General features: G+C 39.3%; 1 protein-coding gene across 3 annotated transcripts; it reads right to left on the bottom strand.

Moving 5' to 3' along the window:
• Positions 1–453: 453 nt before the first annotated feature.
• LOC117292736 lies at positions 454–18,118 on the bottom strand. 3 transcript variants are annotated; one of them, XM_033774884.1, is made up of 5 exons: positions 17,996–18,118; positions 12,624–12,686; positions 12,275–12,340; positions 6,859–6,973; positions 454–2,862 (listed from the first exon to the last, which is right to left on the bottom strand). In XM_033774884.1, the coding sequence occupies exon 5, from the start codon at positions 2,803–2,805 to the stop codon at positions 1,627–1,629; it is 1,179 nt and encodes a 392-aa protein (XP_033630775.1). In that variant the 5' UTR covers positions 2,806–2,862; positions 6,859–6,973; positions 12,275–12,340; positions 12,624–12,686; positions 17,996–18,118; the 3' UTR covers positions 454–1,626. The 3 variants fall into 3 exon arrangements, with proteins under 3 accessions (XP_033630775.1, XP_033630774.1, XP_033630777.1); XM_033774883.1 differs by lacking the exon at positions 12,624–12,686; XM_033774886.1 differs by lacking the exon at positions 12,624–12,686 and having other exon boundaries at positions 18,024–18,118.
• Between the last annotated feature and the right edge of the window lie 1,002 nt (positions 18,119–19,120).

The raw sequence follows: 19,120 nt of genomic DNA, 5'->3' as shown, positions 1-19,120 counted from the left end.
CGAAAGATTTTGATATCAGATGTAGCGGTAAAAGAGCGGTAGTTGAGGAAATTCACACTCAAAATTCATTTGATTTTTACTCAAAACCTGTGATACATATTTTGAACAATTCCACAAATAGGGCTATCTGCAACTTCTGAAGCATTAGATCGGTAAGTGTCATGATGCAGATCGTTGCAGATGGTTTTTCAAGAAAGCGAAAGATTTCTGCCGCTTATTCCTCAGTGAGCAGTGCTCACCAAGCAAAGGTAATTCTCAAACATTTTGGTGTCATATGAAAGTTGAACACATTAATTAAGCTATCCACACATCTAAACCTTTTCCCCCGAATCATCGTTACTTTTACTTGAACGAAAACATAAAACATCACCACAAACTAGAACAAGAATAACGCATGAACATCATGTGTGAACAGGTTTTTGAAAACAGTGTTTATTATAACAATAGGTCAACAGAAAAAAATTACCATGTACAAAAAAAACGCACATTTGATGGATAAATATTGTACCAATCCGTTTAAAAAAAATCTAAATCTTTTGCAGCAAATACAGTCATCCACTTAGGTAAACTGTAAAAAAACAGTGTTCCTCACTTTGTGTGCCCTAACATAAAATAAAATAACATATCTGTGAAAAAAATTGGCTCAATTGGGCATGGAAGTTACAACAAAATAATGAAGGAAAACAAATCACCCTCATACTGCATGAAAGAACTTTAGACGACTGAGAAAGGCTTCACATACCATGAAGCCTAAAATTTTGTTGGGTGAAAAGTAAGCCCCTTCTCTAAAACTACACAAAACCTTGTTAGAAATTACACGCTGTTTTAAAAAAAAAATTGTCAAGGACCAGTATTCTCACTTGGTGCAGGTGCATCCCAACATAGTAATGCATAAAATAACAAATTTGTGATATTTTGTTACTCAATTGGTCATCAAAGTAATACAGTTGCAAAGCAAGACCACAGTGCTTCAGAGGGAGCCGTTTCTCCCAATGCTTTATACTATCAACAGCTCTCCATTGCTCGTTACCAAGCAAGTTTTTGAGCAACAATTATATTGAGCAATTACCAAATAGTGTCCAGTGCCTTTAAGGTAAAAATGAGTCTGGAAGGAGTTGTTTACAGCACCACAGTTATAAAGTGGTATTCTCAAAGTAAACAGAGTGACACATTTATTACCATCACAGGGAAGTTGTTGAAATAAAACATTAACCAAAATAGAACTTGACAATTCAATGTCTTGTTAGTTGCTGTTCACTTGAAATTTTATGAAACTTTTCACTATTTGATTTCCTATAGAAGTATATATCCTACTTAGAAATAAGTGCCATAGCACGAGTTAAAGCAGTCAATATTTGTATACTATCAACCTCTCCCCATTACTAGTAATCAAGAAAGGTTTAATGCTAATAATTGTTTTGAGTAATTACCAATGGTGTCCACTGCATTTAAAACATGTTACATTAAAAAGTTATAGAGATGAGACTTTGAAAGCAGAAACAGAAACAATTCTATCAAACTATCAAACTTGAGGACTTTTGTAAGCTTATGTTGCATTTTTACTTGATTCAACCCTGGTTCAATGTGTCTCAAAATATCAGCAGAAATCCTCATGCAGGAAATGTTTTAAGCAATGCTCATCTCAAAGTTGTCAGTGTTTGATAAAATTGCCTCCATTTCTTTCCTAAAATCAGAGTAGTTCTTATACGTGCTAGGAAGTTCCAAACAGGGGCCACACGCATGAGCAATTGGTCTCCGTGCCAAACCGTCTAACTTTGTAAATATGATCTGAATTGCTTTTGTGGGAGCCGTGTCAGAGCCAGTCAAAAAGTGCAAAAACTTCCGAAGTGACTGCTGGGGGAGAGATCTCACAAACTCCTTTATATATCTGAGACTGCGTTCTTGAGCTTCGTTCATAACCTTGCACTGAAGCATTTTCACAACCTTTTGAGTAGTGGGTTTTTTCTCTTCATACAAGTTCAAAACTGACTGCACCGACGGGAGCAAGTCAGCCCACTCGTTGAAAGCAGCTTCAGCCATTGTCTTCATTGCATAGAATGGTCGTTGAATGAGTTCCAAGTGGGCCACTTGAAGGAGTACAGTACTCAACCTGGGTTGTGTTGGAATGCTACGGCAACCCATACTGTATAAGAAGTCAGTGAGTTGTGCATTGTCTTTTGGCTCTGTATCACTTTTCAACGCCATCTTGACTAGGTTGCTGTCACTGGAGCAAAGGTATGCCAAGAATGATTTCTCAAGAATCTCTTGAGAAACTTTCTCTTCCCCATGAATGAGGCCAATTATGAAAGCCTCGCTGAATTGTAGGGGAAAATACTGATGATCCATGTATCCTTTGAGAAGGATCCTCCCAATTGCCTTCCATTCTTCCTTTATCCAATTTGCTGTGATGACGGGCACCCGACCTGCTTCACCTTTCGATGCACATTCGAAGAACTCCTCCCAAAAGGAACAATAAGCGTCTCGAGAAACGCCGTCGCAATCTATGCCTCTTTCATTGACAAAAGAAGTTTCTATCTCTTCGAGAATAATGTATGGATCTTTGAAATGAGCAATCATTTCTTCCATAATGTTAGCCCGATGAATGCGTAAGTACATCAGGCCGTCAGGGGGAGGAGTTGTACTTCTTGGTGTAACGTCAGCTTGTACATCATCAATGATGCTGGGCTCACTTACACGTGGGGGTTGTTCTGGCAAAGGAATCTCTTGATGCAGTTCTACATCCATTTCTGAAACTGGCAAAGTGTCTTCTCCGGCACCAAGTTCCTGTTTTCTGGATCGATCCATTGTTGAGGTGTTGGATATGAGCTACCTACACGCTGTCTTCTTTGATTCCTTTACATCCTGAAAAGACAAAAATCAAACCAATATAAAAAAATGATCGTTTGAACACACAGCTTTTGTCTCTTCCATATGTTAAGAATTGAATGACAACTGTCGCGTGTTTAGCTGCTCTGTTTTATACCATCAATATTTATAACATTATTAAATTTTGTAAAAGTTGACTGATGACCCCCCCCCCCCACCCCATCCTTCAACGACCCTTCACCAGTGAGTATAAAGCATGCAGGCTAGGCAGATGTGTCCCCCTGTCCTGTTTATAAGGTATTGTGCCTTTTTCTTTGAATTGGAAAAAAAAATAATGCCATATACCAATTGATGCCCTAATTACCTTCATTTTTTTCATAAGAAGTTTGCAAACATATATTAAAACTTGATGGACACTGAAATTTTCACACCATACACCGATCTTCGATGACTTTAAAGATGCTGTGTCAGATTTTTGGCCCCAAACATTAAAAAAATAGATTTTCTTGAGTGAATGGTATTTCAAAGAGTATCACCCGCTCTAATAAAAAAAAACATGAATGAAAAGCATTACGTCATATGCTTTTCATTCATTCCTCACATTCTGGTATTATCTTGTATTTAGCAATAAAAAATGGCATTTATTGCCCGTTTCCTAACCCTGCATTTATAAGACACTGAATGACGGTGTAGCCGTCCACAGTCAGCAGTAAATTATGATAAATGTTTTGCTAATGATTCGCAGTGACATGAAATTGGCAGTGCTGGAGGACCTACTCAGCGCAAAGGGGGCTCAGATTTAATGGGGAGGAATTGGAATAGGATTTGAAGAAAAGTATTTGAAGAAAAGTGGCTTTGCCAATCTTGAGGCATAAATAAGGGAATTAATGTGTGGTGAAGAGGTTTTCAACTAGTGGTTTAATCCCAACGAGGCCTGGTTCTTGATAGTCCTCGGTAGTCTAGTTGGTAAGACACTGCTCTAGAATTGCAAGGGTCGTGGGTTCGAATCCAACCCGAGTAACATGCCTGTGATATTTTTTTCACAGGACTTGGGAAAAGTACTGAGTATACAGTGCCAACACACATCGGTGTATGGGTAAAAACAAAAAATTAATATTCTTTATCCCCGATGCAAATTTATAACATCTATTACATAAAGATATATTTGATACAGTTATCTTAGGGTCACACACATGTTTTGGGCACAATTTCTTTTCCGTAACAATTTAGTTGAGTGTTTTGTATAAGCTGGTCCATGTAAACTAAACTATTTTATTTTCAACAACCTCAATGAATGAAAAATAAAATTGATGCTTCATCTCAGTGCAGCATTTTAACTCGATGTTGACATTTTGTTTGATCATAAATAAAGGAATAAAAGGGTAGCGACGAGTTCTTAAATGGCCACCTACGCAAAACCAGCAGGCTCATGCCTAGTGATGAAGGCCCGAGCCAAATGCGAGGGACTTTATCGTACTGCAACTACCCTGCAAGGTTTTAAACGGCAGTTTAAGAACGAGTCACTATTTTTTTATATTCCCATTCATGAATGTATTTTTGGTTAAAAGACAAAACAAATTAAGAAACTCCGTCAAAACTTATCCGTTAACCAATGTGCTTGAGCACTGTACGTCCATTAGTTGCATTATATGACTGAGACAGTTTTCGGATCCGTTAGTTCGTTTTCCTTTCACACACAGCGCGGCCAACTCCCCGACAGCTCCCGCATCGCCAGTAACGAGAAATGTCTTGCACCAAGACTAGCGCGTAGTATCTGAAAACAACCGGTTGACAGCTGGTCATTATCAACCGTTTATTTACCCCCACGTGACGCGCTCTCCACCAATAGGAATAGCAAAACTGTCTGAGGTATTTATGAATCAGTTTTAAGATTTGATTTGGTTCTCTTCAACGCTTATCTAGTTTATGCATTCTATTTAAGTCTGATAATTGTCTTACACAGTATGACTTTGCCTATAAGACTCTTATACAATTTTTATAAGATTCTTACAAGAGACATTCAGAAGTTCTTATAAGATTATTTACAGATTCTGATAAGATCCTGGTGTAATTCTGATGAGATCTTACTAATTTACATATAAAATACTTATAGTATTAAAAATCTTGCAAAAATCTTGTAAGATTCTTATATGATTCTTATAGGACTGCTCATAGCAGCTCAATCCAGGTTCTGAAAAGATTTTAAAGTCACCTGGAAGTGGTATTTTTTCAAAATAAAGCTCTTTTGTCACTAATATGTGTTTTGAAATTGATGAGTGGAATGTGAATAAACAGTTAACTAAGGTTTTAAAAAATCAGTTCTTATGTTATTTACAAATTTAAGAGTAGACCCCGACCCGAGAGGGCGCTGTTTGTGACGTCAATCGAGGCAGACTTTTTTTTTTCGGCAATGCCGACCAGGTGTATTGCTGCTGAATGCAGAAAAACACTTTTTGTAATGTACCAACTCACGACTTGGACGTACATGTACTTTGCACGTGTGTTTACTATACGCATTGCAGGCAAAGTCTGCCTCGATTGACGTCACAAAAGGGGTAGGCGGAGTCAGCCCCCCAAACAACTTTATATATTTTTTAAACATATAAATCATGACAAACAATTACTAAAAAAAATTGTTTTATTGTTCGTAAGCATATACTCTTATGTTTGAAAGAAAAGAACGAAAACAATTTCCAGGTGACTTTAATAAGATTTTTATAAGTTTCTTATAAGTTTCTTACAAATTTCTTATGATAGCAAGTCGTAAGGGAAGTAAGCCTTGCCCCATTTTTCATTGACCGATCACAGCCACATAAGCATGTAGCCTTCTCTGTAGCGTCGTTTTAGATTACAATGATGATGCCAGGTTTAAAAGTTAATCAAGGCAAACAGTATTAGGTTAAAGGAACACGTTGCCTTGGATCGGTCGAGCTGGTCTTTGAAAAGCGTTTTAAACCGTTGGTTATAAAATGCATATGGTTGGAAAGATGTTTTAAAAGTAGAATACAATGATCCACACCAACACGCCTCGAAATTGCACGGTTTTCCTTTTACCTTATCGACGAACACGGTCAGCCATCCAGGCAACGTGTCCCATCTTAGTTCGCAAAGTAAAAGGAAAACCTTGCAATTTCGAGGCAAATTTGTGTGGATCATTGTACTCTACTTTTAAAACATCTTTCCAACCATATGCATTTTATAACAAACGGTTATAAACTCTTTTTATAGACCAACTCGTCCGATCCAAGGCAACGTGTTCCTTTAATGACACATTCTTGTTGCTATCAATTGACCATCAGAATAAAGTGTTTAAATTTTACTTTAAAGGGACTGGTGCCTGGGATCGGACAAGTTGGTGTATTTATCTTTAATGTTTTTTTTCTAAAATGCATACGAGTAGAAAGATGTTAGTAGAATATAATGAGCCACACAAATATGCCTCCAAATTGCATGGTTCCCTTTTACTCCGCGAACTAACAAGGTCAACCATTTTGTGGAGTATAAAATTTTATTCCACAAGCTGACGTGTTGTCTAGGTTGCAGACATAAGAAAAACTATGCAAACGTGTGGCATATTAGTGTGCATTGTTATATTATACTTTCAAACATCTTTCTTTATTAATATTGTTTATTTGACCCATACAAACAAACCAAAGTTACAGTAGCACAAGAAAGAACATTAACGGAAACGTATATTTGGTTTGCGGTAACACCATGTGTGTCACTACTTGCCAGGTAGAGTTTGTTCTTAATAGAGAACTGTCTTGCTTTATTCTACTGCCGCGGAGTAGATAATCGGAGGTTCTCAGTTCTGAAAAGAACTGTCCTGCTTTTTAACGTTTACCAGGGCGGATGGTATAGAAAATAGACTGGACTACTACTTTAGCTTATAGGATCGTAATTAACTGTACTGCCGCGGAGTCAGTTCTGAATTGGTCTCAACAATGGAAACCATGCATTTTATAGCGGGTTACAACCGCTTTTCATAAGATCAGTAATATTTTGAAGTTATATATGAGAATGTTGTCTTACCTCTATTCTCTCGATGAGCAGATAAACAGCAGGAAGATAAAAACAAAAGAATCCTTTTCCCGTTGTCTTCTTCTTTCCGAGAGTAACTGGATGATGATGAACCTTGACATGTGACCTGAAAGTAACAAAGAAACAATACTTCTCATTAAGAACCCTCTCGTTAGTGACAAACTCTGCTCATTGGTCAATGTTTGTTTTTTGGCAAGTACCAGCGTTGCTTAACTTCAAACATACAACATTCATCGCTCATGCCACAACATGACGTATTATCCACCACGGCCAAAGCTCTGTGTTTTCTGAAAATTGTGTGAAGTTGAACTATCAAACTGCTGTTTTGGAGCCTGCCTTTTACTCTAAACATTTTTGGGTCATCCAACTTGCAAACAATGCAAGAAAAAATACTTGTTGCATAGAATTGTGTGCATTCAGATGATTGAAAAGGGTGTCATACTTTGTACAAATTGGACTTTTGACATGGTATTTAGGCTGGTAACCTTATTCTGGCAGCATGTTGTTGTGTTAATAGCTATTTTTTGTGCTTAAGCAGCTCTATGAGACTTGGCCCAGCACAGTGCATGCTGCGACTGAGAATGGAGGACACACTTTTGGTTGGCCTTACAGGCGAGGACATGGGCCCAATTTCATTAAGCTGTTGAACAAGAATACTGCTTGACAAGCTTTTTAGAAAACAAATTAATTGTGAGGCACCAGTCACAGCAGTGTGAACTTTTAGGTACCGGTAATTTAGGCTGATAACCTGTTTCTGTTAAACAAATGTGCTTTGCCTTCCATGGCTTACGAGCCCCTTCTGCTGGGTTTCAAGAACGAGTGCCTTGTCCTAGGTGGGCTGCCTCACACGGCTGATGAGCCCCACCTGCCCATAGAGCAATCTGGTTTTAAAGGCGCCAGAGTTCCGCCTACACACCTCTGCCCACTGTTCTAAACAGGGATCGGCACGGGAAGCCGGGCAGTAGGAGTTTGACTAGGAGAGGCTATTTGAGACGCAGGCCGTATAGAATGTTTCATGGGTGAGAAGTTCCTTAATACTTCACACACATTCTGGCCATTCCTAGTCCTTTGACCCCCAAAAAGTAAACGTGTTTTGCATCATTCACGGAATTTAAAAGTGGTAGCAAAAAAATCACTAAACATGCCATAATAAGGAAAATGTTTAGTTTTGGTAGCAATTGATTGACTAGTCGATTCTAGTCAAGATTGGTTCTTTGAGAACTGTTTGCCAGTATCACAGAGTAGATTCCTCTTGGTGGATCGATCCGGACTTGTTAGGTAGAGAGCCTACTACCGCAGAGTAGGTTCTCTTAGTGGATCCAGTGGACTTCTCGCTTCTCGCTATAAACTTCACTGCCTCGGAGTGAGTTTTTATTCCTTTATTATATTCCCGTATTCTCAAGCCCTTGCTATTATAGGGTTTTGTTTGGTAGAGTGCCAGTCTACCTACTACCGCAGAGTAGGTTCTCTTAGTGGATCGTGTGGACTTCTCGCTATAAACTTCACTGCCTCGGAGTGAGTTTTTATTCCTTTATTACATTCCCGTATTCTCAAGCCCTTGCTATTATAGGGTTTTGTTTGGTAGAGTGCCAGTCTACCTACTACCGCAGAGTAGGTTCTCTTAGTGGATCCAGTGGACTTCTCGCTATAAACTTCACTGCCGCGGAGTGAGTTTTTATTCCTTTATTACATTCCCGTATTCTCAAGCCCTTGCTATTAAAGGGTTTTGTTTGGTAGAGTGCCAGTCTACCTACTACCGCAGAGTAGGTTCTCTTAGTGGATCCAGTGGACTTCTCGCTATAAACTTCACTGCCTCGGAGTGAGTTTTTATTCCTTTATTATATTCCCGTATTCTCAAGCCCTTGCTATTATAGGGTTTGTTTGGTAGAGTGCCAGTCTACCTACTACCGCAGAGTAGGTTCTCTTAGTGGATCGTATGGACTTCTCGCTATAAACTTCACTGCCGCAGAGTGAGTTTTTATTCCTTTGCTATCATAGGATTTTGTTAGGTAGAGAGCCTACTACCGCAGAGTAGGTTCTCTAAGTGGATCAAGTGGACTTCTCGCTATAAACTTCACTGCCTCGGAGTGAGTTTTTATTCCTTTATTATATTCCCGTATTCTCAAGCCCTTGCTATTATAGGGTTTTGTTTGGTAGAGTGCCAGTCTACCTACTACCGCAGAGTAGGTTCTCTTAGTGGATCATGTGGACTTCTCGCTATAAACTTCACTGCCTCGGAGTGAGTTTTTATTCCTTTGCTATCATAGGGTTTTGTTTGGTAGAGTGCCTACTACCGCAGAGTAGGTTCTCTTAGTGGATCATGTGGACTTCTCGCTATAAACTTCACTGCCGCGGAGTGAGTTTTTATTCCTTTGCTGTCATAGGGTTTTGTTAGGTAGAGAGCCTACTACCGCAGAGTAGGTTCTCTTAGTGGATCATGTGGACTTCTCGCTATAAACTTCACTGCCGCGGAGTGAGTTTTTATTCCTTTGCTGTCATAGGGTTTTGTTAGGTAGAGAGCCTACTACCGCAGAGTAGGTTCTCTTAGTGGATCCAGTGGACTTCTCGCTATAAACTTCACTGCCTCGGAGTGAGTTATTATTCCTTTATTATATTCCCATATTCTCAAGCCCTTGCTATTATAGGGTTTTGTTTGGTAGAGTGCCAGTCTACCTACTACCGCAGAGTAGGTTCTCTTAGTGGATCCAGTGGACTTCTCGCTATAAACTTCACTGCCTCGGAGTGAGTTATTATTCCTTTATTATATTCCCATATTCTCAAGCCCTTGCTATTATAGGGTTTTGTTTGGTAGAGTGCCAGTGTACCTACTACCGCAGAGTAGGTTCTCTTAGTGGATCCAGTGGACTTCTCTCTATAAACTTCACTGCCGCGGAGTGAGTTTTTATTCCTTTATTATTATTCCCGTATTCTGAAGCCCTTGCTATTATAGGGTTTTGTTTGGTAGAGTGCCAGTCTACCTACTACCGCAAAGTAGGTTCTCTTAGTGGATCCAGTGGACTTCTCGCTATAAACTTCACTGCCTCGGAGTGAGTTTTTATTCCTTTGCTGTCATAGGGTTTTGTTAGGTAGAGAGCCTACTACCGCAGAGTAGGTTCTCTTAGTGGATCCAGTGGACTTCTCGCTATAAACTTCACTGCCTCGGAGTGAGTTTTTATTCCTTTATTATATTCCCGTATTCTCAAGCCCTTGCTATTATAGGGTTTTGTTTGGTAGAGTGCCAGTCTACCTACTACCGCAGAGTAGGTTCTCTTAGTGGATCCAGTGGACTTCTCGCTATAAACTTCACTGCCTCGGAGTGAGTTTTTATTCCTTTATTATATTCCCGTATTCTCAAGCCCTTGCTATTATAGGGTTTTGTTTGGTAGAGTGCCAGTCTACCTACTACCGCAGAGTAGGTTCTCTTAGTGGATCATGTGGACTTCTCGCTATAAACTTCACTGCCTCGGAGTGAGTTTTTATTCCTTTGCTATCATAGGGTTTTGTTAGGTAGAGAGCCTACTACCGCAGAGTAGGTTCTCTTAGTGGATCCAGTGGACTTCTCGCTATAAACTTCACTGCCTCGGAGTGAGTTTTTATTCCTTTATTATATTCCCGTATTCTCAAGCCCTTGCTATTAGAGGGTTTGTTTGGTAGAGTGCCAGTCTACCTACTACCGCAGAGTAGGTTCTCTTAGTGGATCCAGTGGACTTCTCGCTATAAACTTCACTGCCGCGGAGTGAGTTTTTATTCCTTTGCTATCATAGGGTTTTGTTAGGTAGAGAGCCTACTACCGCAGAGTAGGTTCTCTTAGTGGATCCAGTGGACTTCTCGCTATAAACTGCACTGCCTCGGAGTGAGTTTTTATTCCTTTGCTGTCCTAGGGTTTTGTTAGGTAGAGAGCCTACTACCGCAGAGTAGGTTCTCTTTGTGGATCCAGTGGACTTCTCGCTATAAACTTCACTGCCGCGGAGTGAGTTTTTATTCCTTTGCTGTCATAGGGTTTTGTTAGGTTGAGAGCCTACTACCGCAGAGTAGGTTCTCTTAGTGGATCCAGTGGACTTCTCGCTATAAACTTCACTGCCTCGGAGTGAGTTTTTATTCCTTTATTATATTCCCGTATTCTCAAGCCCTTGCTATTATAGGGTTTTGTTTGGTAGAGTGCCAGTCTACCTACTACCGCAGAGTAGGTTCTCTTAGTGGATCCAGTGGACTTCTCGCTATAAACTTCACTGCCGCGGAGTGAGTTTTTATTCCTTTATTATATTCCCGTATTCTCAAGCCCTTGCTATTATAGGGTTTTGTTTGGTAGAGTGCCAGTCTACCTACTACCGCAGAGTAGGTTCTCTTAGTGGATCGTGTGGACTTCTCGCTATAAACTTCACTGCCGCGGAGTGAGTTTTTATTCCTTTGCTATCATAGGGTTTTGTTAGGTAGAGAGCCTACTACCGCAGAGTAGGTTCTCTTTGTGGATCCAGTGGACTTCTCGCTATAAACTCAAGCCCTTGCTATTATAGGGTTTTGTTTGGTAGAGTGCCAGTCTACCTACTACCGCAGAGTAGGTTCTCTTAGTGGATCGTGTGGACTTCTCGCTATAAACTTCACTGCCACGGAGTGAGTTTTTATTCCTTTGCTATCATAGGGTTTTGTTAGGTAGAGAGCCTACTACCGCAGAGTAGGTTCTCTTTGTGGATCCAGTGGACTTCTCGCTATAAACTCAAGCCCTTGCTATTATAGGGTTTTGTTTGGTAGAGTGCCAGTCTACCTACTACCGCAGAGTAGGTTCTCTTAGTGGATCGTGTGGACTTCTCGCTATAACTTTCACTGCCGCGGAGTGAGTTTTCATTCCTTTATTATATTCCCGTATTCTCAAGCCCTTGCTATTATAGGGTTTTGTTTGGTAGAGGGCCAGTCTACCTACTACCGCAGAGTAGGTTCTCTTAGTGGATCATGTGGACATCTCGCTATAAACTGCACTGCCTCGGAGTGAGTTTTTATTCCTTTGCTGTCATAGGGTTTTGTTAGGTAGAGAGCCTACTACCGCAGAGTAGGTTCTCTTTGTGGATCCAGTGGACTTCTCGCTATAAACTTCACTGCCTCGGAGTGAGTTTTTATTCCTTTATTATATTCCCGTATTCTCAAGCCCTTGCTATTATAGGGTTTTGTTTGGTAGAGTGCCAGTCTACCTACTACCGCAGAGTAGGTTCTCTTAGTGGATCCAGTGGACTTCTCGCTATAAACTTCACTGCCTCGGAGTGAGTTTTTATTCATTCGCTATCATAGGGTTTTGTTAGGTAGAGAGCCTACTACCGCAGAGTAGGTTCTCTTAGTGGATCTTGTGGACTTCTCGCATTACAATAAGATAAAATAGGTAACAGTTTAAGAGATATTTTATGGCCACCTAACTCACCGATCGGTGTGCTTAGTCGCGTAGAGCGCTCCGTACATCAAAGGGCCTCGTCTGGATCATGGCAACCTAATTTGGGAATAAAAGTTTATTAACATTACAATAAGATAAAATAGGTAACAGTATAAGAGATATTTAATGGCCACTAACTAGAACCGATCACTTTGCTTAGCCGCGAAGAGTGCTCGATACATCGAAGAGCCTCGTCCTGATTGACAAAACAAAGAGAATGGTTAGTAACCAGGGAAGACGAGGGAATATTGGATCATGGCGACCTGTTTTGGGAATAAACGTTTGTTAACATCACAATAAGATAAAATAGGTAATAGTATAAGAGATATTTTAGGCCTACCTAACTAGAACCGATAGATTTGCTTAGCCGCGAAGAGCGCTCGATACATCGAAGGGCCTCGTCCTGATTGACAAAACAAAGAAATTGGTTAGTAACCGGGGAAGACGAGGGCAACCTGTTTTGGGAATAAACGTTTGTTAACAATACATTAAGATAAAATAGGTGATAGTATAAGAGATATTTTACGCCTACCTAACTAGAACCGATCGATTTGCTTAGCCGCGAAGAGCGCTCCAGTTCATCGAGGGTCCTAATTGTTGACAAATGGTTATCAACCAAGGTAGACCTGATTGGTCCAAGTTCACACGACCATGGCCAAAACAGATGACTGCGATCCATAGAAGTGAGTTGATGCTGAGAAAACAGATGACTGCGATCCATAGAAAGTGAGTTGATGCTGAGAAAACAGATGACTGCGATCCATAGAAAGTGAGTTGATGCTAAGAAAACAGATGACTGCGATCCATAGAAAGTGAGTTGATGCTAAGAAAACAGACGACTGCGATCCATAGTAAGTGAGTTGATGCTAAGAAAACAGACGACTGCGATCCATAGTAAGTGAGTTGATGCTGAGAAAACAGATGACTGCGATCCATAGAAAGTGAGTTGATGCTAAGAAAACAGACGACTGCGATCCATAGTAAGTGAGTTGATGCTGAGAAAACAGATGACTGCGATCCATAGTAAGTGAGTTGATGCTGAGAAAACAGATGACTGTGCGGAAGAAACAGTTCTTTGGCCATGTCATTACCACGGAGGACTCAATAAACAAATAACATTAAATAGTAATTTATTCTTTATATACAAGGTATTACATAAAATCTCAAAATGCTTCACATTCACAAGATAACAGGCAACCAACAAATCAGTAAGCAAATAATTAATTAATTGTATACAAATGAAGAGATACTCCAGGGTCGTATATAAAATTAATATTTGTATTAATTTATATTGTGCCCAATTACCATTAAATGTTTATGTACAGCGCATACACAAACGCATACATTTCTTTCTTTTAAATGTTTAAAATTTACAACAGGAAAAAGTGAGGAACACAACAATCTATAAAAATGTAATACAAGATCCTAACAGGACTTACCAAATAGTAAAATAGTATTGTATAACATTAAGACATTTAAAGTTTGAAATCCTACTTAACACTGAGACAGAAAGACATTGGCACATTGTGTTTTATTGTTCAATTTACTGATGACATAAATACACTTGTATTATCATTATTAAATAAAATGTTAATTTAAAAGACAAAAAAAGTGGGGAAAAAAAATAAATAATTGGAAGCGAAGACAATTGACACATACATGGCCATTAATGATATTAAAGTTGATCTGAAACACAAGTTCAAAATTTTATTTCACACTGTCAGAACCAACCCACTCAGTTAACTGACTGATCATTCGGGTAAAGGTTTACATTTCTGTTTTAATTCTTTCTCGTATCAATGAACATGCTACAATTAACAGCATACCTCTTTCCACAAAATGAGCTTCCTTAACAACGAATATGGCACACGTCGTACGTTTGCCATGACCCTAAATGTTTCGTGTATGTACATTATAAAAAATAAAAAAGCGATTTGCTTTTATGCAAATCCCTTGTACCATGCCTCCATGGAAATACCTAACATAGTCCTTCAAAGTATAAAATACGCGCGGCGCAGAGCATGCGTATAATTCTATTGATCGGTAAAAATGTCAACAGACTATTATTACAAATTGAAACCGACGATTGTCTTTACTGACAATCATCGACATCCCTATCTACAACACCATGGTAAACCATATAAATGAAATATTGACGTTAAAAAGAACACCAACAGCTAATTATGTATGCAAAACGCGATTTGGGGCACGCATACCATAGACAGCGGTATGATACAGATTACTAACACCGATATTCAATACGGCAACGTAAACTGCTAATAATCTTAAATAAAATTATTAACAGCGATTTCGGTTTATTACATAACACATATAGACCTACTGCAAGTACCCGTTTGCAATAATGACCATGGGGGCAGAACAAAAAAATAATTAATTCAGTATCTGATCACTGTGATTTGATTTGATTTTAATTTACTTGGATAAAAACATGTCAAAAATACATACACAACTTCAACGGGAGAAAAGACGAAGAAATCAGATAACTTAAATTAGAACATGATAAAAATACGTTACTAACATATCCAAGGAAACTTGAAGCCAATATCACAGGCTTAGTTCCATTGGGGTCCTTATGAAATACCATGCCATACCTAACATGGTCCTTGAAAGCATAAAATACACACTGCGCAGAGCATACATATCAAATTACTAAAAATTTCAACAGGCTCGATACAAATTGAAACCGACAAATTGGAATCGATTGTCTTCACGGACAATCATCGACATCTCTATCTACAACACCATGGTTAAGATGTATACCATAAGTAAATAATTGCTTAACATTTAAAAAGAACACATACAGCTCCTACTGTATGCAAAAGACGTTTTGGTGCGTGCGTACCATTGACAGTGGGTTGACAAAGATTACTACCACCGATATTCAATACAGCCATGTTAACCGTTATATGCTTATATAAATAAGGTGAAGAGGTTTTCAACTAGTGGTTTAATCCCAACGAGGCCTGGTTCTTGATAATTTTACCGAGACGAAGTCGAGGTAAATAATCAAGAACCAGGCCTCGGCGGGTTTAAACCACTAGTTGAAAACCGATTCAACTAACTTTGATTCCCATTCATAAATACCTTTTTTTGGTCAAAAAAAAAAACCATCAAAACTTTTGGTCAAAAAGTAAAATAAATGCACAAATTTTACTTGTTCAATGATTTCTTTCAACACAACACCCCTCCAGCTATGAAATGGTAAGGCCCTCCGCCGCCCTTGGGTAAACAACTCCTTATAAGGGAATGCTGTGGGCTTCGCGCATATCGCGTGATGTGGTACAACTGTCCCGGCCGGTGCTCTCAAACAATAAGAATGAAGAAACTGTCGTTTAAGCACAGTTGCGAGCAGGCGTGTCACGCCCATGTTTCAACACTTTTTACCAGTCATAAACACAGGTTTATACACACCCACGTGACGCGCTCTCCACCAATAGGAATAGCGAAACTGTCCGAGGTATTTATGAATTATATAAACAGCGACTTTGATTTATTACACAACACATGTAGACCTACAACAATATATTTGCAATAATGACCGCGGTATAACGAATTCATTTAAAACCGATTACAGTACAGTTCTACAAAAACTCTGACACTCGAGGGCACCCAGCCCAGAACAACATCGATTTGGTTTGATTTGATTTGAATTTATTCAGATAAAAACTTGTCAAAAATACATACACAACTTCAACAGGAGAAAAGACGTAGAAATAGGATAAATTTAATTAGAACATGATTAAAATACGGTACTAAAATATCCAAGGAAACCTAAAGCAAATACCTAAGGCCGAGTTTCATTGGGGTCCTTATGAAATACCATGCCCATGGAGGTAGAAACCCCCATGGAAATACCTAAATGCTCCCTTAAAGTACCACGCACAGCATGCCATACAATTACTATTGATCATTAAAAGTGTCAACATGCTACAATACAAATTGAAACTGACGAATTGGAACCGGTTGTCTTCACTGACAATCATCGACATCCCTATTTACGAACAACATGGTAAACATATACCCTATAAGTGATTATTAACGTTTAAAAAGGAGACCCACAGCTCTTTATGTATGCAAAACACGTTTTAATGCGCGCGTACACAGACAGTGGTTTGACACTGATTACAACCATCGATATTCAAAACGGCGATATTATCGAAAACAATAACGACCGTGGTAGAATAAATCTATTGTCCACTGGTCACCTAAGGCTTATTATAGTTCCTTTGGAGTCCCTATGAAATACCATGCCCATGGAGGTAGAAACCTTCATGGAAATACCTAACGTGGTCCTTGAAATATGCACTGCGCACAGCATGCTTATAAAATAACTATTGATCATTAAAAGAGTCAAAAGGCTACAATACAAATTGAAACCGACAAATTGGAACCGATTGTCTTCACTGACAATCATTGATATCCCTATAAAGACCCACAGCTCTTTATGTATGCAAAATACGTTTTGATGCGCGCGTACATAGACAATGGTTTGACACAGATTTCTACCACCGATATTCAATACAGCGATGTAAACCGTTACGCCGTTGATTTATTACATAACACATAGACCTACTACAAGTACGTTTGCTGACCATGGTAGAACAAAGTCATTATCCACTGATCACAGTTCTATACAAACTCTTGCACTCGAGGACCCCCTGCCCAGAACAACACTGTGATTTTGTTTGATTTTATTTGAATTTATAAATAAAAACATGTCAAAAAAACACACACACAATTTTAACAGGAAAAAATGTGAAGAAATAAGATAAATTAATTTAGAACTTGATAATTATACGACACAAACATACAAAGGATAAGCTAAAGCCAATATCTAAGGCTTATTAATATTTCCATAGGGGTCCCTATGAAATACCATGGAGGTAGAATACCATGCCCATGGAGGGAGAAACCTCCATGGAACCGATTGTCTTTGCTGACAATCATCGACACCCCTATCTATAACACCATGGTAACTTATATACCATAAAAGTGAATATAAAAAGGACACCCACAGCTCATATGCAAACATGTTTTTGTGCATGCGTACCATGGACAGTGGTTTAACACAGATTACTACCACCTTGATTCAGAACTGCGATGTAAACCCTTACGCTTATAATAAATATTAACAGCGATGTTGATTTATTACATATTACCTGTTTGCAATAATGACCGTGGTAGAACAAATTAATTATCCACTTATTACAGTTCCTTAAAAACTCTTACAATATTGAAGGCACCCTGCCCAGAACAACACTGTGACTAGATTTGATTTGAATTTATTCGGATAAAAACATGTAAAAAAATACATACATAATCAACAGGAGAAAAGACAAATAACATAAACTAAATTAGAACATGATAAAAAAATGCGGCACAAACAAATCCAATGATACCCTAATAAAGCAAAAATAAGGCTTATTAATATCAATTGGGGTCCTATGAATTACCGTGCCCACAGAGGCAGAAACCTCCAAAGTTAAAGTAGGCCCTACACACCGCGCAGAGCATGCCTATTTATTACCATAGTAACCATGGAGCAATATTACGAACCTATTATATAACCAAACTGTCAATAGTAGGCTACCCTGGTACGATACAAATTGAAACCCATGCCATTGGAACCGATTGTCTTCACTGACAATCATTTACATCCCTATCTACAGTACACCACCATGGTAAACATACCTTATTAGTGAATATTAACGTTTATTACAGTATACTTAGTTTCCTTTTTAGCTCCGGAATTAAGACGACCGAGACCTCCACAAGATGAGTTGAATCACAGGACGAAGCCTCTTACGGCGGGAACAGGCGCCGCAAGCGACAACCCATTTCCACTGTCCCGTGGATCCCCTACACGTTCTGCGTACCAAATTCGTTCAAGACCACAGGGTACAATTTCGAAGCTCTACTTATCGCCGAATTATGCGCTTTATCGCCAAGAGTCCGCTCTTTTTTCATGCATAAACATAGCCACTGTAGTGTTTTATAAAGGGGATTTTTCCCCTTCCAAATCGACTTAAAAAGATACCTTCTGAAAGAAAATAAGGCTTTTTTTGAGGATGGCAAATCTATGCTACCACCGAAGAAAACATCTTCGGGGACGAATCTCCTGCCACAGCGGTTCTCAAGTGATGAATGAAAGAATCCCTTGAGTGAAACAGTTGATAAACAAACTAAAAAGTGCCTTGAACATGGAATTCACCTCCCATACTTATACTTTAGTTGTTTTACTTTCAACAAAAACAACACAATTTTGTATAAAAGCGATCTGTTTTTGATATTTTTTTTTTATAGTTTTCCAACCTGGGTTGGCAGTTGCAACTCTGCAGTGGCGTCACTAAGGGGGGGGGGGGACACGCCCCCACCAATTCGATGTCAGCCCCCCCCCGGATGCCCCCACCCCCACTTGATACTGGATAGGAGATCACATGATGTGGGGGGGGGGGGGATGCCCCCACCCATTCGACGTCAGCCCCCCCCCCGGATGCCCCACCCCCACTACTGGATAGGAGATCGCGTGATGTGGTTGCTTTGGGATTCTATGGCTTGCCGATATATGGGGGGAAATTTTAAATATTTTGAGTGAACAAAATATTTTTGTTTGCAGACTGTAATAAATTCTGGTAGTCCATTATTAAAGGAGAAAATACAACAGATGGGTTTCCTATCTCCTCAAATCAAGCATGGCTGGGACCAATTTCATAGACTAGCTGCTAAGCACCAAAATTTGCTTAGCATGAAGTTTCTTCCTTAAAACAGGATGATCGACTAAATTTCCAAATGCCCATGTTTAATACCAAGATCGGA

This window comes from Asterias rubens, chromosome 7 (genome assembly GCF_902459465.1).
Source record: "Asterias rubens chromosome 7, eAstRub1.3, whole genome shotgun sequence".
Classification (NCBI taxonomy): Eukaryota; Metazoa; Echinodermata; class Asteroidea; order Forcipulatida; family Asteriidae; genus Asterias; species Asterias rubens.
Note: the sequence above shows the minus strand (reverse complement) of the source record. Positions and strands in the feature narration are given on the sequence as shown.